This window comes from Oncorhynchus keta, chromosome 37, assembly GCF_023373465.1.
Source record: "Oncorhynchus keta strain PuntledgeMale-10-30-2019 chromosome 37, Oket_V2, whole genome shotgun sequence".
Taxonomy (NCBI): domain Eukaryota; kingdom Metazoa; phylum Chordata; class Actinopteri; order Salmoniformes; family Salmonidae; genus Oncorhynchus; species Oncorhynchus keta.
Genome location: NC_068457.1, coordinates 26,167,187 through 26,190,237, shown reverse-complemented (window position 1 = coordinate 26,190,237; position 23,051 = coordinate 26,167,187). Strand labels below are relative to the sequence as shown.

Below are 23,051 nucleotides of genomic sequence, written 5' to 3'. Positions count from 1 at the left end.
CTCTCGGGGCTGAGGTACGACTCTAGGGGCTGAGGTACGACTCTAGGGGCTGAGGTACGACTCTTGGGCCGAGGTACGACTCTAGGGGCTGAGGTACGACTCTAGGGGCTGAGGTACGACTCTAGGGGCTGAGGTACGACTCTTGGGCCGAGGTACGACTCTTGGGCCGAGGTACGACTCTAGGGGCTGAGGTACGACTCTAGGGGCTGAGGTACGACTCTAGGGGCTGAAGTACGACTCTAGGGGCTGAGGTACGACTCTAGGGGCTGAGGTACGACTCTAGGGGCTGAGGTACGACTCTTGGGCCGAGGTACGACTCTAGGGGCTGAGGTACGACTCTAGGGGCTGAGGTACGACTCTAGGGGCTGAGGTACGACTCTAGGGGCTGAGGTACGACTCTAGGGCCGAGGCCGACTCTAGGGGCGGAGGTACATCTCTCGGGGCCGAGGTACGACTCTCGGGGCTGAGGTATGACTTTAGGGGCTAAGGTATGACTCTATGGGCTGAAGGATACATTTTAAGGCTGACATAAAGGTTAAAAGCATGTTTTAAAGTTTACTGATCTGGGTTGGTGCTTTAGCTGGCTAGTACAGGATGGTGAAAAAGCCCTGTCCAGTTTCCATGAGATACCTTGAGGCTGGCTATAGGCCATCCTCCTTACCTCAGCTCCATAAATATCCCAGCATGCCTCTGGAGGGCTTTGCTTTGTCATTGGCTGTGTTTATACAGGTAGTCCAATTTAGATATTTTGTCCAATGATTGACAAGAGATCTGATCTGATTGGTCTAAAGACCAATTAGTTTCAAAATATCAGAATTGGGCTGCCGGTGTAAACACAGCCATTGTGGCAACAGGGGTCTGTTCTACTGGTCTGTCTGGAAGGGTGTTCTTCACGACAGACAGACAGACAGACAGACAGACAGACAGACAGACAGACAGACAGACAGACAGACAGACAGACAGACAGACAGACAGACAGACAGACAGACAGACAGACAGACAGAGGCACAGATAGAGAGTGTGTGTGTTTATTTGTGTGAGAGCGAGAAAGAGAGATTGTGTGTATGTGCATGCATACTTTTTGTGCATGTGTGTATGCGTACTTGAGTTCATGCCAGGTTGTGCATGAATTGGTTGATTGCAGGTGACAGGTTTCACACAATTTATCTTGGGCGTCAAATAGTGCATAACACCGTGTGAATGCTGAAGCATAGCCAAAGTCAACCTTGATCTCACGCTAGGATGTGTTGGGGGGGAAAGAGAGTATGTAGCATCACAAGTCAGTGTGGATCTGGATTCTCTCTGACAGGTTTCGGAATGAGGGGTCAATGGTGGTGTGTCTCAGTAGTAATAACAATCTGATACCATTCAGTGAGACACTTGTAAGTGATACAAGCAAAGTGGGCAAGCTGGGACTCACACAGTACTGGTGATGAAACAGTCAAGCTGGGACTCACACAGTACTGGTGATGAAACAGTCAAGCTGGGACTCACACAGTACTGGTGATGAAACAGTCAAGCTGGGACTCACACAGTACTGGTGATGAAACAGTCAAGATGGGACTCACACAGTACTGGTGATGAAACAGTCAAGCTGGGACTCACACAGTACTGGTGATGAAACAGTCAAGCTGGGACTCACACAGTACTGGTGATGAAACAGTCAAGCTGGGACTCACACAGTACTGGTGATGAAACAGTCAAGCTGGGACTCACACAGTACTGGTGATGAAACAGTCAAGCTGGGACTCACACAGTACTGGTGATGAAACAGTCAAGCTGGGACTCACACAGTACTGGTGATGAAACAGTCAAGCTGGGACTCACACAGTACTGGTGATGAAACAGTCAAGCTGGGACTCACACAGTACTGGTGATGAAACAGTCAAGCTGGGACTCTGGGACACAGTACTGGTGATGAAACAGTCAAGATGGGACTCACACAGTACTGGTGATGAAACAGTCAAGCTGGGACTCACACAGTACTGGTGATGATGGGAAACAGTACTGGTGATGAAACAGTCAAGCTGGGACTCACACAGTACTGGTGATGAAACAGTCAAGCTGGGACTCACACAGTACTGGTGATGAAACAGTCAAGCTGGGACTCACACAGTACTGGTGATGAAACAGTCAAGCTGGGACTCACACAGTACTGGTGATGAAACAGTCAAGCTGGGACTCACACAGTACTGGTGATGAAACAGTCAAGCTGGGACTCACACAGTACTGGTGATGAAACAGTCAAGCTGGGACTCACACAGTACTGGTGATGAAACAGTCAAGCTGGGACTCACACAGTACTGGTGATGAAACAGTCAAGCTGGGACTCACACAGCACTGGAAACAGTCAGTTGGAGACAGTGTGTGTATGATGTATGATGTATAGTCTTGTATTCTGGCTTTAATGGCCACACCTACTCTTATATCTCTACCCGGTACAGCCAGAAGAGGACTGGCCACCCCTCAGAGACTGGCTCCTGTCTACCCGGTACAGCCAGAAGAGGACTGGCCACCCATCAGAGACTGGTTCCTCTCTACCCGGTACAGCCAGAAGAGGACTGGCCACCCCTCAGAGACTGGTTCCTCTCTACCCGGTACAGCCAGAAGAGGACTGGCCACCCCTCAGAGACTGGTTCCTCTCTACCCGGTACAGCCAGGCGAGGACTGGCCACCCCTCAGAGACTGGCTCCTCTCTACCCGGTACAGCCAGAAGAGGACTGGCCACCCCTCTGAGACTGGTTCCTCTCTACCTGGTACAGCCAGAAAAGGACTGGCCACCCCTCAGAGATTGGTTTCTCTCTACCCGGTACAGCCAGACGAGGACTGGCCACCCCTCAGAGACCGGCTCCTCTCTACCCGGTACAGCCAGAAGAGGACTGGCCACCTCTCAGAGACTGGTTCCTCTCTACCCGGTACAGCCAAAAGAGGACTGGCCTCCCCTCAGAGCCTGGCTCCTCTCTAGGTTTCTTCCTAGATTCTTGCCTTTATGGAGTTTTTCCTAGCTACTGTGCTTCTACATCTGCATTGCTTGCTCTTTGGGGTTTTAGGATGGGTGTCTGTAAATCACTGTCTGACAACTGCTGATGTAAAAAGGGCTTTGTAAAAGACATTTGATTGTATCCATCCTGTACTGTATGTGTTTGGCCAAATCTATGCTTCTTGTTGCCATGTACCATATATGTAGGAAGACTGAAGTCAGCCTCAGCACAAATACAGTTTGAATACATGGTGACTGTAGGGAAAGAGCAAGAGGCTAACTGAATGGTAGTGTCTTTACAATGGAGTAATCAACCAAGCTTCCTAGTGATTTAGTGAGGCTAACTGAATGGTAGTGTCTTTACAATGGAGTGATCAACCAAGCTTCCTAGTGATTTAGTGAGGCTAACTGAATGGTAGTGTCTTTACAATGGAGTAATCAACCAAGCTTCCTAGTGATTTAGTGAGGCTAACTGAATGGTAGTGTCTTTACAATGGAGTAATCAACCAAGCTTCCTAGTGATTTAGTGAGGCTAACTGAATGGTAGTGTCTTTACAATGGAGTGATCAACCAAGCTTCCTAGTGATTTAGTGAGGCTAACTGAATGGTAGTGTCTTTACAATGGAGTGATCAACCAAGCTTCCTAGTGATTTAGTGAGGCTAACTGAATGGTAGTGTCTTTACAATGGAGTAATCAACCAAGCTTCCTAGTGATTTAGTGAGGCTAACTGAATGGTAGTGTCTTTACAATGGAGTAATCAACCAAGCTTCCTAGTGATTTAGTGAGGCTAACTGAATGGTAGTGTCTTTACAATGGAGTAATCAACCAAGCTTCCTAGTGATTTAGTGAGGCTAACTGAATGGTAGTGTCTTTACAATGGAGTAATCAACCAAGCTTCCTAGTGATTTAGTGAGGCTAACTGAATGGTAGTGTCTTTACAATGTAGAAGGGCACAGTTGACATGTTTGGCACCAAAGTTAATTTTTATTCATTTTTTACAATGTACAATATACAAAAATATAGAGTAGCAAAAAATTCACAGTGTCTAAAAGGCAGTGATTAAAAAGTCTCAATTCGCAAATCCAACAGCCATGTTTGTAGTTCTGGAAAAGAGCAATAACTTGTGAGCAGGACTACAATACCCAGCTGACAGTACCACCTGGTTGATTGCGTAGAAGGGTGCAGAGCCCTCTGATTGGTGTTTTTCCAACATGCAACAGCAACATGTCCAATCACGATGACAAAACGAAGTGAATGTGTCATGTGAATGTCCACAACGATGAATGTACAAGTAATATTTATTTTAATTTTATTTTTAACACACACACACACACACACACACACACACACACACACACACACACACACACACACACACAATTAAACTCATTGAAATACATGAAGAGGGTTGTATCTTGAGATTTGAGGGTAACAGATACCATGGCAGCTAAACATATGTGTGGCTACATTACTACATCAAAGGGCTGAACATTAATCTACATAGTATCTAGGCTGGTCCCAGATCTGTCATTACTACATTACAGGGTTGAACATTATGCTACATAACATCTAACCTGGTCTCAGATCTGTCATTACTACATTACAGGGTTGAACATTATGCTACATAACATCTAGCCTTGTCCCTGATCTGTTTGTCCTCCTGCCAACCCCATTGGTCATTGTCAAGCCATGTGACAATGAGTGATGAGGGGTTGGCATGACAGCACAAACAGACTGGCACTCACATCAAATCCAGGATGGAGAACAACTCAGACCTCGGTTACTGACAGGTACAAACCTCCATCTCCTTCTTGATATTTACAAAACATATCCATTTTTACAACTAGAAGCCTTAGAAAATACAGAAAAGCTATACAATATACATTTTACAAACCATACTGACTTTAGGTTTCATTGCCTTTAGCATGGAACAGCATCTATGAACAAATTAAGATTAGATGTTTAAGAAAACATGACTTAACATTCATCGAATGGAGAATGAGTAGTTTGAGAACCTTCACAGTAAACTTCCAGACTCAGTATCATTTAGGTGAAGATGTCCTACCATCAGCTCAGTATCATTTAGGTGAAGATGTCCTACCATCAGCTCAGTATCATTTAGGTGAAGATGTCCTACCATCAGCTCAGTATCATTTAGGTGAAGATGTCCTACCACCAGCTCAGTATCATTTAGGTGAAGATGTCCTACCATCAGCTCAGTATCATTTAGGTGAAGATGTCCTACCATCAGCTCAGTATCATTTAGGTGAAAATGTCCTACCATCAGCTCAGTATCATTTTGGTGAAGATGTCCTACCATCAGCTCAGTATCATTTAGGTGAAGATGTCCTACCACCAGCTCAGTATCATTTAGGTGAAGATGTCCTACCACCAGCTCAGTATCATTTAGGTGAAGATGTCCTACCATCAGCTCAGTATCATTTAGGTGAAGATGTCCTACCACCAGCTCAGTATCATTTTGGTGAAGATGTCCTACCATCAGCTCAGTATCATTTAGGTGAAGATGTCCTACCATCAGCTCAGTATCATTTAGGTGAAGATGTCCTACCATCAGCTCAGTATCATTTAGGTGAAGATGTCCTACCATCAGCTCAGTATCATTTAGGTGAAGATGTCCTACCATCAGCTCAGTATCATATAGGTGAAGATGTCCTACCATCAGCTCAGTATCATTTAGGTGAAGATGTCCTACCATCAGCTCAGTATCATTTAGGTGAAAATGTCCTACCATCAGCTCAGTATCATTTTGGTGAAGATGTCCTACCATCAGCTCAGTATCATTTAGGTGAAGATGTCCTACCATCAGCTCAGTATCATTTAGGTGAAGATGTCCTACCATCAGCTCAGTATCATTTAGGTGAAGATGTCCTACCATCAGCTCAGTATCATTTAGGTGAAGATGTCCTACCATCAGCTCAGTATCATTTAGGTGAAGATGTCCTACCATCAGCTCAGTATCATTTTGGTGAAGATGTCCTACCATCAGCTCAGTATCATTTAGGTGAAGATGTCCTACCACCAGCTCAGTATCATTTAGGTGAAGATGTCCTACCACCAGCTCAGTATCATTTAGGTGAAGATGTCCTACCATCAGCTCAGTATCATTTAGGTGAAGATGTCCTACCACCAGCTCAGTATCATTTTGGTGAAGATGTCCTACCATCATCTCAGTATCATTTAGGTGAAGATGTCCTACCATCAGCTCAGTATCATTTAGGTGAAGATGTCCTACCATCAGCTCAGTATCATTTAGGTGAAGATGTCCTACCATCAGCTCAGTATCATTTAGGTGAAGATGTCCCACCATCAGCTCAGTATCATATAGGTGAAGATGTCCTACCATCAGCTCAGTATCATTTAGGTGAAGATGTCCTACCATCAGCTCAGTATCATCAGTTTATATGGGGCTCAGATCTGTAACATGAACAACTTGAATGACTGGAAAAGATAGGCGTTGATCATCACTACTCTAATATCATCACATTGATACTCTCCACACTCACAGTAACATATACAACAATGAATGGCCCAGCAAGACACACACACACACAGTATGGCAATCTCCTTCTGCAGATGATTACCATAACATGATCCAGTATTGGGATCCAGTAATGTGATCCAGTAATGGGGTCCAGTAATGTGATCCAGTATTGGGGTCCAGTAATGGGATCCAGTAATGAGATCCAGTAATGGGGTCCAGTAATGTGATCCAGTAATGGGATCCAGTATTGTGATCCAGTAATGGGATCCAGTATTGGGGTCCAGTATTGGGATCCAGTAATGGGATCCAGTAGTGTGATCCAGTATTATGATCCAGTGGAAGTAGTGCTGAGTGATCCAGAATTGTGATCTAGTGGAGGAGGTGCTGAGTGATCCAGTATTGTGATCCAGTGGAGGAGGTGCTAAGTGATTCAGTATTGTGATCTAGTGGAGGAGGTGTTGAGTGAACCAGAACTGTGATCTAGTGGAGGAGGTGCTGAGTGATCCAGTATTGTGATCCAGTGGAGGAGGTGCTAAGTGATTCAGTATTGTGATCTAGTGGAGGAGGTGTTGAGTGATCCAGTATTGTGATCCAGTGGAGGTGCTGAGTGATCCAGTATTGTGATCTAGTGGAGGAGGTGCTGAGTGATCCAGTATTGTGATCCAGTGGAGGTGCTGAGTGATCCAGTATTGTGATCTAGTGGAGGAGGTGCTGAGTGATCCAGTGTTGTGATCCAGTGGAGGTGCTGAGTGATCCAGTATTGTGATCTAGTGGAGGAGGTGCTGAGTGATCCAGTATTGTGATCTAGTGGAGGAGGTGTTGAGTGATCCAGTATTGTGATCCAGTGGAGGAGGTGTTGAGTGATCCAGTATTGTGATCCAGTGGAGGTGCTAAGTGATCCAGTATTGTGATCCAGTGGAGGTGCTGAGTGATCCAGTATTGTGATCTAGTGGAGGAGGTGCTAAGTGATCCAGTATTGTGATCCAGTGGAGGTGCTGAGTGATCCAGTATTGTGATCTAGTGGAGGTGCTGAGTGATCCAGTATTGTGATCCAGTGGAGGTGCTGAGTGATCCAGTATTGTGATCTAGTGGAGGTGCTGAGTGATCCAGTATTGTGATCTAGTGGAGGTGCTGAGTGATCCAGTATTGTGATCTAGTGGAGGTGCTGAGTGATCCAGTATTGTGATCCAGTGGAGGTGCTGAGTGATCCAGTATTGTGATCTAGTGGAGGTGCTGAGTGATCCAGTACTGTGATCCAGTGGAGGTGCTGAGTGATCCAGTATTGTGATCTAGTGGAAGAGGTGCTGAGTGATCCAGTATTGTGATCCAGTGGAGGAGGTGCTGAGTGATCCAGTATTGTGATCTAGTGGAGGAGGTGCTAAGTGATCCAGTATTGTGATCCAGTGGAGGTGCTGAGTGATCCAGTATTGTGATCTAGTGGAGGAGGTGCTGAGTGATCCAGTATTGTGATCTAGTGGAGGAGGTGCTAAGTGATCCAGTATTGTGATCCAGTGGAGGTGCTGAGTGATCCAGTATTGTGATCTAGTGGAGGAGGTGCTGAGTGATCCAGCATTGTAATCCAGGTGATGACCTTATCTGCCACCATTCAATACACATTTCATCATACCAACATGACAAACACATTTTCCTGTAGCATGATGATGAAACAGTGCCCTTACACACTAACTGTATTCATAATGCTTCACGTCAAGGTTTGGTATACAGATCATTTTCCCACATTTCCAATTTGATGCATCCATTTATCCATTTGAAGGGATGAGGGTGGTGAGACAGCTATCAATTTGAAGGGATGAGGGTGGTGAGACAGCGAACCATTTGAAGGGATGAGGGTGGTGAGACAGCGAACCATTTGAAGGGATGAGGGTGGTGAGACAGCGATCCATTTGAAGGGATGAGGGTGGTGAGACAGTGAACCATTTGAAGGGATGAGAGTGGTGAGACAGGATCGCTGAGCCTTAGCTGAGTATCTGGGTTGTTCAAAATACATGTTTTTTCTCAAAATTGCTCCTTTTACATCTACTCTGAATCGCCGCCATTGTCATTTTTGGGTGTCGGTGCAGGTTGTTACAGGATTATAAACCCCTTCAGAGGCCTTGGTCACGTCCCATTTGGCTCCATATTCCCTACATAGTGCACTCCTTTCAACCAGGGCCCATTGGGCTCAAGTCAAAAGTAGTGCACTATATAGGGAATAGGGTGCCATTTGGGACGTGACCCAGGAGTCCTTGGGCTGCTCAGATGAAAGCAGTACCAGCCCCTCACTCCCTTCCCCTCTCTGTTAGTCCACACTGCGGGAGCACCTGACCATGAGGCTAATCTGATGCAGCGTGTCCAAACAGACAAACAGACAGGAGAAACAAGTTGGTGAGCAGATGCATGACAAACGTGCCCATACTGTCAGTGTCATTGAGTTCTGCACTTTCACCATCATAAAGCCGGTTTTTAGAGCTGGAAGGTGTCTTGGTCAGCATATTCCAGTACGGTATCCTTTGGGAACGTCTATATCGAATACAAACCAGCCACAATGTCTTATATTCTCCTCAGATCAAATGTGACGTCTGTGGGTTTTTGTGATATACATGATCTGACACCGTAGGGTTTTACAGGAGACTTTTAACAGTGTTGTTTTAGAACAGATTCCACAAGTAGTGAATCTCCATACTGAACCATAAGGCTGCTACAGCTCAGCTCCCTCATAAGACTCCAACTCCCAGCATTCCACATGGTCCAGTCTACTTCCTCGTCTTGAGATGAGTTGCTGTACTGCACAGTAGAGTAGAAAAACAACGTCATAAAACAGTCATATCAACTGAACAGTCACAATGATACGAAATGATTCTCCTGTTGGTTGACAGGGACAGTTCAACCTCCGCCCGCACTGGTGATTGAGAAGAACGTGCATGGTTCTTGAGAGGACACACCCAGTTCAAGGGTCTGCCCGGTCGTTAACACAGCTCCCCCTCACTGTAGCAAAGTACACACTCAATAGGAGAGAGGAGAGGAAACGGGGAAGGGTCTGGGGTGCAGGAGTGTTTCCAACTTCCCATAGAGAAGAGAGTTGGGGGGGGGGGTCCTGTTTCAACTGTGGTGCATATAGTTCCTGCAAGGTGAGTCGGGGTGGAAGGGGTGGTCGTATTTGCCCAGGGGTGCTGGGTAGTAGGTGGTGGTGTAAACGTTATTCTGGGGGAGGGAGGGGAGGGGCGAGAGGGACGAGGGGAAGAAGTTGCAGCTCTCGTCCGGGAGAAGGTTGTTCTTGTTCAGCGTCTGTGGAAGACAGAAGGGAACAGAACAGGGGGTGTTCAGTAGGTGCAACATGGGAGAAAATGTTTCTAAAGGCAGGAGGCGCTACCTGATCTCGTCCAATGAGAAAGCTCATTTTTGTTTCCAGTTCCACTTCCCTGCAACGCCCTACTGTACCACCCAATAACACTCAGGGAGAATCTCTCTCCTCGCCTCCTTCTCAAAACCCATTGGTGGAGAAGGTCAAGGTGCGGGACCTCTGGCTTTGGGTTTTGAGACGGAGGCGAGGAGAGGACACAAGGAGTATGCAATTGAGATTCTCTCCCACAGTTACATCATACTGTATCTTCACACACAGACACGATCAATCACACAGAGATAGTACAATAAATAAAACTGTATCAACAAGTAGACCCGATCAATCACACAGAGATAGTACAATAAATAAAACTGTATCAACAAGTAGACACGATCAATCACACACAGATAGACTACCGATCCCTTTAGGGGGTCTCAGACAGACAAACCATGGTGGTAATCGCTGGTAACCATGGCGAGAGGCAGACACAGGAAGGACATGAGGGATGGTTTGTGTGTGTGTGTGTGTGTGTGTGTGTGTGAGGAGACAGCCAAAGAGCAGACGTCAGTTAATTAATTCAAGTAATGGCTCGATTAATCAAACACAGCTGTGAGTCTCGCCCTCCTTTCTGATAGGTTAACAGGCTAATGAACACATTAATAAAGAGTAGGAGGCAAACAGATGGTATATCACTGGGACATCACAAGGGCAGGACGGACGGACGGACACTGTCTCTCTGCCATTCTACCAAAGAGCAAAATAGGCACAATCAGACAAGCAAGGACTACAATGACCTGACCATTTGAGGTCTGATATTTGGTATTTGAAGCAGACCTATGTTCAAATAATATTTACTTTCTTTCAAATTCTTCATCTGTGCTTGATTGGGCTCGCCTGATGCAATGGAACCAATGGAGTAGTTCCAAAAGTGCAAACCCCACCCATCTGGCACTCCAGGCAGACTTAATGAAAAGTATTTGAAAGAAAACCAATGTTATCTATCTGAACCTGCAGGTCTGACTCTGCCCTAACGGATTGTTCCATTCCCTGTGTGTAAGTGTGGGGGGGGTAGAGAGAGTGGAATACTCCACCTTGAACTCCATGGGGGTGTACTTCTCGTTCTTTGGCGTCGTGTTGCCCTTATAGCTGAGGTGATTGGGCGTGGTGGGGTGGATGACGGCTGACTCCTGGGAGGGTTTGTGGAGTCGTTGGCAGTAGGCGTAGACCAGGACCGACAGCCCCACCGCTGCAAAGAAACACAACGCTCCCGTGGCCATCAGGTGGAACAGAGAGAAGGCTGCTGGGAGGAGAGAGAAAGGGACAGAGTTTGGTATCATTGGTATTATTTACTACATCATCATTGATTTAATATGTTCCAATATGTTTGTTTTGGCAATGTAGTCTTGTTCCCTAAAAATTGTGAGTTCAAACCGGTGCAGCTAGTGATCAGACCTGGTTTCAAATACGATTTGAAATCAGTTAAAATGCCTTATCTGTGCTTAATTGAGCTTTCCTGGCTAAATGGAATATTTCTAAAAGTGTGAACCCTGGTCTTGGAAAGATTACAAATAGTATTTGAACCCAGGACTACTCGCAACATTGCAATAGCTCCATAATGTTTTTGTCATGAGAGGATCCACTCAAAAGACCAAGAATCATACTGAAACTAAAGCCATGTTCACACTGCACGCCTTAAGACTCAAATTAGTTCTTCAAATCTGTTTTGGAATACTGACTGTCCAAACAGCAAGTTACAAGTGACCAAATCAGATTTGTGTGTGTTCAGACAGCAGTCATTTGCTGACGTTGCTATGCTAGTTGTCATAGTAATGACGGATGTGTGCGCGGTGGTGTAGCCTGATTGGTGGTGCTCGTGCTTCCTATCACTCAGAAGTTATCTAACAAGCTAAGGTGACAACAATGCCTCCCTGTTGTTTTGAATGTTCAAATTCATAGAGGAAGAACACTTATTTTTTAAACCTCAAAGGATAACATGATCCAACTTTCAAAATGAATCCTTTTCGGCTAGCCACAGCCGTCAGCCAGCTAGCCACAGCAGTCAGCCAGCTAGCCACAGCCGTCAGCCAGCTAGCCTCAGCCGTCAGCCAGCTAGCCACAGCAGTCAGCCAGCTAGCCACAGCCGTCAGCCAGCTAGCCACAGCCGTCAGCCTGCTAGCCACAGCCGTCAGCCAGCTAGCCACAGCCGTCAGCCAGCTAGCCACAGCCAGCTAGCCACAGCCAGCTAGCCACAGCCGTCAGCCAGCTAGCCACAGCCGTCAGCCTGCTAGCCACAGCCGTCAGCCAGCTAGCCACAGCCGTCAGCCTGCTAGCCACAGCCGTCAGCCTGCTAGCCACAGCCGTCAGCCTGCTAGCCACAGCCGTCAGCCAGCTAGCCACAGCCGTCAGCCAGCTAGCCACAGCCGTCAGCCTGCTAGCCACAGCCGTCAGCCAGCTAGCCTCAGCCGTCAGCCAGCTAGCCACAGCCGTCAGCCTGCTAGCCGCAGCCGTCAGCCAGCTAGCCGCAGCCGTCAGCCAGCTAGCCACAGCCGTCAGCCTGCTAGCCACAGCCGTCAGCCAGCTAGCCACAGCCGTCAGCCAGCTAGCCACAGCCGTCAGCCAGCTAGCCTCAGCCGTCAGCCAGCTAGCCACAGCCGTCAGCCAGCTAGCCACAGCCGTCAGCCTGCTAGCCACAGCCGTCAGCCAGCTAGCGTCAGCCTGCTAGCCACAGCCGCTAGCCACAGCCGTCAGCCAGCTAGCCACAGCCGTCAGCCAGCTAGCCACAGCCGTCAGCCAGCTAGCCACAGCAGTCAGCCAGCTAGCCACAGCCGTCAGCCAGCTAGCCACAGCCGTCAGCCAGCTAGCCACAGCCAGCTAGCCACAGCCAGCTAGCCACAGCCGTCAGCCAGCTAGCCACAGCCGTCAGCCTGCTAGCCACAGCCGTCAGCCAGCTAGCCTCAGCCGTCAGCCAGCTAGCCACAGCCGTCAGCCAGCTAGCCTCAGCCGTTAGCCAGCTAGCCACAGCCAGCTAGCCACAGCCGTCAGCCAGCTAGCCACAGCCGTCAGCCAACTAGCCACAGCCGTCAGCTAGCTAGCTGTCTAGCTTTCTAGCACATTCAGTAAATTGTTCTTAAATTAACAAGCTAATTAGCTTCCACGTGGTCTTGTCAAAACTGTCAACCCACTAGTTAGTAAGCAACAATATTTACCAAATAAATCAAATTTGACCGTTCAGACAGAAGTTGCACAGCCAGGAAACAATTTGCATCTGATCTCAAACCACCTACAAAGGTGGTTTGAAATATGTCTTGAAATATTTGATTCCATGTACTTTTTGGCTGTTCAGACTGCAGGAAAAAGAACAGATTCGGACCAGATATGAAACAAATTTAATTTGAATCACTTCAAACTGCCAATGTGAACAAGGCTTTATTCAATCAGATCCACATAGCGGTTGTTTTGGCAGTGTCAGAGTTGGAACTGTGTTAGAGCTGTCAGATCCACAAGCGGCTCCTGGCATCATTCCTAAAGCAGACATTGCCATTGGCTGAACGGTGTCGCATTAAGAGAAATCCCTTGCAGTCTTGTTTAGAAGTTTTAACTCTGGAATGTGAGATGTAATCTACACCTTGATTAGGCTGATAGAAATCCTCATTATTTTTGTTTAATGATTTTTGATTTGAGAGCAATTATTTCTATACATTCTACACTTTGTCATTGTGAGCTTGTAATGCGAGTGGGACGGGGTGTGGCTTCTGGACAATGATCAACAGCAGCTGCTCTCTGATTTGACAGCTCCAACACAGTTACATCTCCGACACCGCCAACATATCATATCGCGCGTTAACGCTTGATCTGATTGAATCTAGGCCTGAAGCTTTTAGGAATGATAGCATTGTGTGTAATCAGGGATGGTTCGTTTGTGATGCAACGGGAGTGGGAAGGGTGTAAAACAAGTGGAGAGGGGGAAGCAAGGGGTGGCGAGAGTCACGCTCCATGTCCTTGGGGTCCCTGTAACCCCCCACTGGGATGGGGGAGGGGATTCTCGTAAGTCACTTACCCCCACAGCGCTGATCGTTATCCTGTCCAGGCAGAACGACTGCGGAGAAAAATATAGAGAGAGAAAAATAGATAGAAGAAGAGGAAAGAAATAGGGAGGAACCAAGAGAGAAACAGACTGTTACTGCATTGCACAATTAAACCAGCCAATAGAGTCAAAGCTCCCCACAATCACAGAGTACCATTTTCTGCAGCAAAACCAACCAAGCACTGCCCATAATGTGATGGTCAGCTGGCTATTTAGCAGTGTGTTCAAAATGTTGGGGACTGACCTTGCACCTCGGGGGGCTGGCAGGGCCTGCTCGCAGTGGCATTGCCCTGACACAGGCTGGGGTCTGCCTCCCGTTCCCCACACTCTCTGCTGCGATGCTGCAGCCCCTCCTCGTCACACTCCCCCCACTCTGACCACGGCAGCCGGCCACCTGGAGGAACAGCAGATGAGGAGTGGAGGGGGTTGGAGGAGAGAGAGGAGAGGGTGGACGGAGAGAGAAGAGAGGAGGGTGAGTGGAGAGGGTTGGAGGAGAGGGTGGACGGAGAGAGAGGAGAGGGTGGAGAGGGTTGGAGGAGAGAAGGGTGGACGGAGAGGAGGATGATGAGTGGAGAGGGTTGGAGGAGAGGAGAGAGGGTGGACGGAGAGAAGAGAGGAGATGAGTGGAGAGGGTGGAGGGAGAGAGAGAGAGACGAGAGAGAGGATGAGGGTGGGAGGGTTGGAGGAGAGAGAGGAGAGGGTGGACGGAGAGAAGAGAGGATGATGAGTGGAGAGGGTTGGAGAGGAGAGAGAGAAGAGAGGATGGTGGAGGGTTGGAGGAGAGAGAGGAGAGGGGAGAGAAGAGAGGATGATGAGTGGAGGGGTTGGAGGAGAGAGAGGAGAGGGTGGACGGAGAGAAGAGAGGATGATGATGGAGAGGGTTGGAGGGTGGACGGGAGGGTTGGAGGAGAGAGAGGAGAGGGTGGACGGAGAGAGAGAGAGAGGATGATGAGTGGAGAGGGTTGGAGGAGAGAGAGGAGAGGGTGGACGGAGAGAAGAGAGGATGAGGAGAGAAGAGAGGATGATGAGTGGAGAGGGTTGGAGGAGAGAGGAGAGGGTTGGAGGAGAGAGAGGGTTGGAGGTGGACGGAGGGGTTGGAGGAGAGAGAGGAGAGGGTGGACGGAGAGAAGAGAGGATGATGAGTGGAGGGGTTGGAGGAGAGAGGAGAGAGAGAAGAGGAGAGGGTGGAGGATGATGAGTGGAGGGTTGGAGGAGAGAGAGGAGAGGGTGGACGGAGAGAAGAGAGGATGATGAGTGGAGAGGGTTGGAGGAGAGAGAGGAGAGGGTGGACGGAGAGAAGAGAGGATGGAGGAGAGAGGATGGAGGGTTGGAGGAGAGAGAGGAGAGGGTGGACGGAGAGAAGAGAGGATGATGAGTGGAGAGGGTTGGAGGAGAGAGAGGAGAGGGTGGACGGAGAGAAGAGAGGATGATGAGTGGAGAGGGTTGGAGGAGAGAGAGGAGAGGGTGGACGGGAGAGAAGAGAGGATGGGGTGGACGGAGAGAAAGAGAGGATGAGGAGGGTTGGTGGAGAGGGTGGACGGAGAGAAGAGAGGATGATGGGTGGAGAGGGTTGGAGGGGGGAGAGGAGAGGGTGGACGGAGAGAAGAGAGGATGATGAGTGGAGAGGGTTGGAGGAGAGAGAGGAGAGGGTGGACGGAGAGAAGAGAGGATGATGAGTGGAGGGGGTTGGAGGAGAGAGAGGAGAGGGTGGACGGAGAGAAGAGAGGATGATGAGTGGAGAGGGTTGGAGGAGAGAGAGGAGAGGGTGGACGGAGAGAAGAGAGGATGATGAGTGGAGAGGGTTGGAGGAGAGAGAGGAGAGGGTGGACGGAGAGAAGAGAGGATGATGAGTGGTGGTACCACTATAAGTCAAAGCCACAGTGAACTCAGCAAAGCAGCTACATAACCTTAACATGACTTATGCACCATCATTTAAATGAAATGACTTACTTTGAATGCTGAACATTTTTAAAACAATATTTGTATGAACGAATGCTGCAAATATGTGTACCTGTGCAGGATATGATTGAATGTTGTGTATCTGTGTATGACTGAGTGCTGCATATCTGTCATCTGTGAATCTGTTCATTCTGCATACCTTCACAGGTGTGTGTGTTGCACAGGGCCTCTTCAGTGTGCAGGCCGATGCAGATGTCACCTCCGTTGGCGGGGGCAGGGTTGCTACAGGTACGGGTACGCTGGTAGTGCCCACCTCCACAGGTGGCAGAGCAGTGAGACCATGACGCCCAGCACGACCAGGTTCCTTTCACTGGACACACACACACACACACACACACACACACACACACACACACACACACACACACACACACACACACACACACACACACACACACACACACACACACACACACACACACACACACACACACACACACTCTTATAGAAAATATAAACAGTTTATTTCCTGTAGTCCTTCACGTCAGTTTACAGGTTGAAAAGGGCTGATTTGGACACTGATAAGCACCTACATTGGAACACAGTGGCTGTATAGTAACATGTTATACAGCTCTGGCTCTGCGCCTCACAGCTCTGTATGGGTTTTGACTGACAGACGTTCTGAACTTGTGCACCACGCGCAACAAGATGTTGCCCCCATCCCTCCAGATAATTAGGCAACTTCTTCACATTTGTTGTTGTCTGAGTGAGGGGAATACTGTAAATTACGAGGACTCGATGTATTTTGAAAGAGGATACGTTGAGATTTATAATAAATACCGCTTTGACATCATACAAGCCAAACACCCGTGAGTCCAAATGCGCACTTCACATTTCCAAATCATAAAACTCATGTCACATAGTGTCAACGTTTATGATCACTGTGTTGACGTACAGTTAGTTACAAGATGACATGGCGTTATACCCTGGGTTGTCCTGAACAGAATGAGCCTGTGTTATACCCTGGGTTGTCCTGAACAGAATGAGCCTGTGTTATACCCTGGGTTGTCCTGAACAGAATGAGCCTGTGTTATACCCTGGGTTGTCCTGAACAGAATGAGCCTGTGTTATACCCTGGGTTGTCCTGAACAGAATGAGCCTGTGTTATACCCTGGGTTGTCCTGAACAGAATGAGCCTGTGTTATACCCTGGGTTGTCCTGAACAGAATGAGCCTGTGTTATACCCTGAACAGAATGAGCCTGTGTACCCTGTCCTGAACAGAATGAGCCTGTGTTATACCCTGGGTTGTCCTGAACAGAATGAGCCTGTGTTATACCCTGGGTTGTCCTGAACAGAATGAGTCTGTGTTATACCCTGGGTTGTCCTGAACAGAATGAGCCTGTGTTATACCCTGGGTTGTCCTGAACAGAATGAGCCTGTGTTATACCCTGGGTTGTCCTGAACAGAATGAGCCTGTGTTATACCCTGGGTTGTCCTGAACAGAATGAGCCTGTGTTATACCCTGGGTTGTCCTGAACAGAATGAGCAATGAGTCTGTGTTATACCCTGGGTTGTCCTGTTATACCCTGGGTTGTCCTGAACAGAATGAGCCTGTGTTATACCCCCTGAACAGAATGAGCCTGTGTCCTGTCCTGAACAGAATGAGCCTGTGTTATACCCTGGGTTGTCCCAGAATGAGCCTGTGTTATACCCTGGGTTGTCCTGAACAGAATGAGCCTGTGTTATACCCTGGGTTGTCCTGAACAGAATGAGCCTGTGTTATACCCTGGGTTGTCCTGAACAGAATGAGTCTGTGTTATACCCTGGGTTGTCCTGAACAGAATGAGCCTGTGTTATACCCTGGGTTGTGAGCCTGTGTTATACCCTGGGTTGTCCTGAACAGAATGAGCCTGTGTTATACCCTGGGTTGTCCTGAACAGAATGAGCCTGTGTTATACCCTGGGTTGTCCTGAACAGAATGAGCCTGTGTTATACCCTGGGTTGTCCTGAACAGAATGAGCCTGTGTTATACCCTGGGTTGTCCTGAACAGAATGAGTCTGTGTTATACCCTGGGTTGTCCTGAACAGAATGAGTCTGTGTTATACCCTGGGTTGTCCTGAACAGAATGAGTCTGTGTTATACCCTGGGTTGTCCCTGAGCCTGTGTTTGTCCTGAACAGAATGAGCCTGTGTTATACCCTGGGTTGTCCTGAACAGAATGAGCCTGTGTTATACCTGGTTGTCCTGTCCCTGGGTTGTCCTGAACAGAATGAGTCTGAGTTTATATGAGCCCTGGGTTGTCCTGAACAGAATGAGTCTGAGTTATACCCTGAACAGAATGAGCCTTGTCCTGAACAGAATGAGCCTGTGTTATACCCTGGGTTGTCCTGAACAGAATGAGTCTGTGTTATACCCTGGGTTGTCCTGAACAGAATGAGTCTGTGTTATACCCTGGGTTGTCCTGAACAGAATGAGTCTGTGTTATACCCTGGGTTGTCCTGAACAGAATGAGTCTGTGTTATACCCTGGGTTGTCCTGAACAGAATGAGTCTGTGTTATACCCTGGGTTGTCCTGAACAGAATGAGTCTGTGTTATACCCTGGGTTGTCCTGAACAGAATGAGCCTGTGTTATACCCTGGGTTGTCCTGAACAGAATGAGCCTGTGTTATACCCTGGGTTGTCCTGAACAGAATGAGTCTGAGTTATACCCTGGGTTGTCCTGAACAGAATGAGTCTGAGTTATACCCTGGGTTGTCCTGAACAGAATGAGTCTGTGTTATACCCTGGGTTGTCCTGAACAGAATGAGTCTGTGTTATACCCTGGGTTGTCCTGAACAGAATGAGTCTGTTATACCCTGGGTTGTCCTGAACAGAATGAGTCTGTGTTATACCCTGGGTTGTCCTGAACAGAATGAGTCTGTGTTATACCCTGGGTTGTCCTGAACAGAATGAGTCTGTGTTAGTTACATTGTCAACATGTTCCGTGGACCACGCAGCAGAATACATTCATTCCCAGTGGTGGGAAAAGTACCCAACTGTCCTACTTGAGTAAAAGTATCGATACCTTAAAAGAAAATGAAGTGAAAGTGAAAGTCACCCAGTAAAATACTTCTTGAGTAAAAGTTTAAAAGTATTTGGTCTTAAATGTACTTAAGTATCAGAAGTACATGTAATCACAAAAATATAAGACGGAAGTTGGAGTCATTAAAAGTCGTTTTTCAACCACTCCACAAATTTCTTGTTAACAAACTATAGTTTTGGCAAGTTGGTTAGGACATCTACTTTGTGCATGACACAAGTCATTATTCCAACAATTGCTTACAGACAGATTATTTAACTTATAATTCACTGTATCACAATTCCAGTGGGTCAGAAGTTTACATACACTAAGTTGACTGTGCCTTTAAACAGCTTGGAAAATCTGTTTATGTCATGGCTTTAGAAGCTTCTGATAGGCTAATTGACATCATTTGAGCCAATTGGAGGTGTACCTGTGGATGTATTTCAAGGCCTACCTTCAAACTCAGTGCCTCTTTGCTTGACATCATGGGAAAATCAAAAGAAATCAGCCAAGACCTCCACAAGTCTGGTTCATCCTTGTCTGGTTCATCCAAATGCCTGAAGGTACAAATCTGTACGCAAGTATAAACACCATGGGTGGTCCTTCTGTAGCTCAGTTGGTAGAGCATGGCGCTTGTAACGCCAGGGTAGTGGGTTCGATTCCCGGGACCACCCATACGTAGAATGTATGCACACATGACTGTAAGTCGCTTTGGATATTATTATTACCATGGGACCACGCAGTCGTCATACCGCTCAGGAAGGAGACACGTTCTGTCTCCTAGAGATTAACGTACTTTGGTGTGAAAAGTGCAAATCAATCCCAGATCAACATCAAAGGACCTTGTGAAGATGCTGGAGGAAACAGGTACAAAAGTATCTATATCCATAGTAAAACGAGTCCTATATCGACATAACCCGAAAGGCCGCTCAGCAAGGAAGAAGCCACTGCTCCAAAACCGCCATAAAAAAGCCAGACTACGGTTTGCAACTGCACATTGGGACAAAGATTGAACTTTTTGGAGAAATGTCCTCTGGTCTGATGAAACAAAAATAGAACTGTTTGGCCATAATAACCGTCGTTATGTTTGGAGGAAAAAGGGGGAGGCTTGCAAGCCAATGAACACCATCCCAACCGTGAATCACAGGGGTGGCAGCATCATGTTGTGGGGGTACACAAAATAGATGGCATCATGAGGGAAGAAAAGTATGTGGATATATTGAAGCAACATCTCAAGACATCAGTCAGGAAGTTAAAGCTTGGTCGCAAATGGGTCTTCCAAATTTCCAATGACCCCAAGCAAACTTCCAAAGTTATGGCTTAAGGACAACAAAGTCAGGTATTGGAGTGGCCATCACAAAGCCCTGATCTCAATCCTAAAGAAAATTTGTTGGCAGAACTGAAAAAGCGTGTGCGAGTAAGGAGGCCTACAAACCTGACTCAGTTACACCAGCTCTGTTGGGAGGAATGGGCCAAAATTCACACAACTTATTGTGGGAAGCTTGTGGAAGGCTACCCATGATGAAGTAAATAAAAGCTGAAATAAATAATTCTATCTACTATTATTCTGACATTTCACATTCTTAAAATAAAGTGGTGATCCTAACTGACCTAAGACAGGGTATTTTACTAGTATTAAATGTCAGGAATTGTGAAAATCTGAGTTTAAATGTATTTGGCTAAGGTGTATGTAAACTTCCCACTTCAACTGTAGGTATCAAAAGTAAAAGTATAAATAATTTCAAATTCCTAATATTAAGCAAACCTGACGGTATGATTTTCTTGTTTTTTTACATTTACGGATAGCCAGGGGCACACTTCAACACTCAGACATCATTTACAAACTAAGCATTTGTGTTTAGTGAGTCTGCCAGATCAGAGGCAGTAGGGATGACCAAGGATGTTCTCTGTTTAGTGAGTCTGCCAGATCAGAGGCAGTAGGGATGACCAAGGATGTTCTCTTGATAAGTGCATGAATTAGACCATTTTCCTGTCCTGCAAAGCATTCAAAATGTAACTAGTAATTTTGGGTGTTAAGGAAAATGTATGGAGTAAAAAGTACATTATTTTCTACTAGGAATGTATTGGAGTAAAAGCAAAAGTTGTCAAAAATATAAATAGTAAAGTACAGATATGCCAAAAAACTACTTAAGTAGTATTTGAAAGTATTTTTACTTAAGTACTTAACACCACTGTTCATGACTCCATTCTATGCGCATCAAAATGATGACCTGCTTCTCTGAATTGCCTTGTGAAAAAACGTATTTTATCATTTAGCTAGTCATGTTGGCAGTAGAACAAGCTTTCAACTGATGCCCATCTGACCCAGATTGTGATTTATAATGGACTGTTTTTGGAATGCGAAAACAACAACAGTAATTGTGTGAAGGAGGGATGCAGGTTGTGTTCCAAACAAAACAACAACAGTAATTGTGTGAAGGAGGGATGCAGGTTGTGTTCCAAACAAAACAACAAGGAGAGCTAAAAATAGTACCTTATAGTTGACACTTCTTTGATTTTGTTATCGACAAATGCGTCAAAAAGTAGAGTAAATGTAAAATGCACGTAAATTGGATTCAGTCTTGTGTCAGTCAGGTGAACTGTTGTGTCCTCAACTTTAGTCATCATTTTCCCATCATCTCCAACTGTTCCCTTTTAATTGCTATCATGGTTATGCATATACTTTCCATATTTCTTCTGCAAGAAACATTTCAATTTAGCCCAATCCATAAAGGCCCACGAGTGTAAGGGGTTAACTATTTATCCAGATACGGAGGTTTTTTTAACATGTTTTTCTGCACATGAAAACAAAACATTTTATTCATGTTTATTATAGACCAGTTTGTTTTTCACTACAGACTTTTAAAGGAAATTTACGCTTAAGCAGCTTTTACCATGAATGCGATCTCCGAGAAAGGCTATTGTCAGCTTTGAAGGAATCCCAATCTCGGTTCTACACTGCCCGTTAGGTGAATTGATCAGTACAGTATTTGAGCAGATATACAGTAGCACTGGAGTAGTCAGTGTCTTACCTGGGCAGGGCTGGGAGTTGTAGTCCTGGTACTCCACTGGGGATCCACTACAGGCACTGGAGTAGTCAGTGTCTTACCTGGGCAGGGCTGGGAGTTGTAGTCCTGGTACTCCACTGGGGATCCACTACAGGCACTGGAGTAGTCAGTGTCTTACCTGGGCAGGGCTGGGAGTTGTAGTCCTGGTACTCTTACCTGTCAGTGTCTTACCTGGGCAGGGCTGGGAGTTGTAGTCCTGGTACTCCACTGGGGATCCACTACAGGCACTGGAGTAGTCAGTGTCTTACCTGGGCAGGGCTGGGAGTTGTAGTCCTGGTACTCCACTGGGGATCCACTACAGGCACTGGAGTAGTCAGTGTCTTACCTGGGCAGGGCTGGGAGTTGTAGTCCTGGTACTCCACTGGGGATCCACTACAGGCACTGGAGTAGTCAGTATCTTACCTGGGCAGGGCTGGGAGTTGTAGTCCTGGTACTCCACTGGGGATCCACTACAGGCACTGGAGTAGTCAGTGTCTTACCTGGGCAGGGCTGGGAGTTGCAGTCCTGGTACTCCACTGGGGATCCACTACAGGCACTGGAGTAGACAGTGTCTTACCTGGGCAGGGCTGGGAGTTGTAGTCCTGGTACTCCACTGGGGATCCACTACAGGCACTGGAGTAGTCAGTGTCTTACCTGGGCAGGGCTGGGAGTTGCAGTCCTGGTACTCCACTGGGGATCCACTACAGGCACTGGGGCTGCTCTTGCCCTCGGCTGAGGCACAGGTGCGCTTGCGTGTGCGGAAGCCTTTGGCACACTCCTGGGAGCAGGTCGACCATGTCTCCCACGGCGACCACCTGGTGCCACCTGGTTGTCGGAGCAAAGGTCGACCACTACTGCCTCCTCCACTGGCCCTGACCAAGTCTTCAACCAGAGCTGAACCACAGATATACACATACATGAGACATTACAACACAAAAGGTGATTTACAATATTCTTTTTACTTCTCAAAGTCAAAAATATGTTGTTTTCCTAATGGTCTGGTAGGAGAACAGCTCTGATAAACAATGGTCTTCTGTGACCTAAAGCTTGGCAATGAAATAACAGACAATGTGTTGGTTCTAAGAGTGCAGAGGCTTCCTTCCTCATTACATGACTGTGCAGTTAGAATCTGGGC

The 23,051-nt window shown here is 47.0% G+C and overlaps 2 protein-coding genes across 55 annotated transcripts in view; one reads left to right on the top strand and one right to left on the bottom strand.

The window, feature by feature from the left end:
• Positions 1–3,925: 3,925 nt before the first annotated feature.
• LOC127916789 (repetin-like) lies at positions 3,926–8,106 on the top strand. 50 transcript variants are annotated; one of them, XR_008096031.1, is made up of 4 exons: positions 3,926–7,404; positions 7,646–7,713; positions 7,856–7,892; positions 7,967–8,106. XR_008096031.1 is itself a non-coding variant. In XM_052499943.1 (2 exons), exons 1-2 carry the CDS (start codon positions 4,980–4,982, stop codon positions 6,420–6,422), a joined length of 1,083 nt encoding a protein of 360 aa, XP_052355903.1. In that variant the 5' UTR covers positions 3,926–4,979; the 3' UTR covers positions 6,423–7,713. The 50 variants fall into 50 exon arrangements, 8 of the variants coding, with proteins under 8 accessions (XP_052355903.1, XP_052355897.1, XP_052355905.1 ...); XR_008096032.1 differs by lacking the exon at positions 7,646–7,713 and adding an exon at positions 7,510–7,577; XR_008096029.1 differs by having other exon boundaries at positions 3,926–7,475.
• Positions 8,107–9,582: 1,476 nt separating this feature from the next.
• Positions 9,583–23,051, bottom strand: part of LOC118380969 (semaphorin-5B-like) — a 119,572-nt gene continuing 106,103 nt past the window's right edge. The window contains exons 17-22 of one of the 5 annotated variants that reach the window (XM_052499931.1): positions 22,571–22,810; positions 16,006–16,176; positions 14,152–14,301; positions 13,881–13,919; positions 10,915–11,123; positions 9,583–9,768 (exon numbers count right to left, since the gene is read on the bottom strand). In XM_052499931.1, coding sequence (XP_052355891.1) covers positions 9,583–9,768; positions 10,915–11,123; positions 13,881–13,919; positions 14,152–14,301; positions 16,006–16,176; positions 22,571–22,810 — 995 coding nt within the window. Of the gene's footprint in view, positions 9,769–10,914; positions 11,124–13,880; positions 13,920–14,151; positions 14,302–16,005; positions 16,177–18,250; positions 22,056–22,108; positions 22,263–22,339; positions 22,417–22,493; positions 22,811–23,051 lie in introns of those variants that run through there. The other 4 variants (XM_052499932.1, XR_008096009.1, XR_008096010.1 and 1 more) reach the window with 4 other exon arrangements.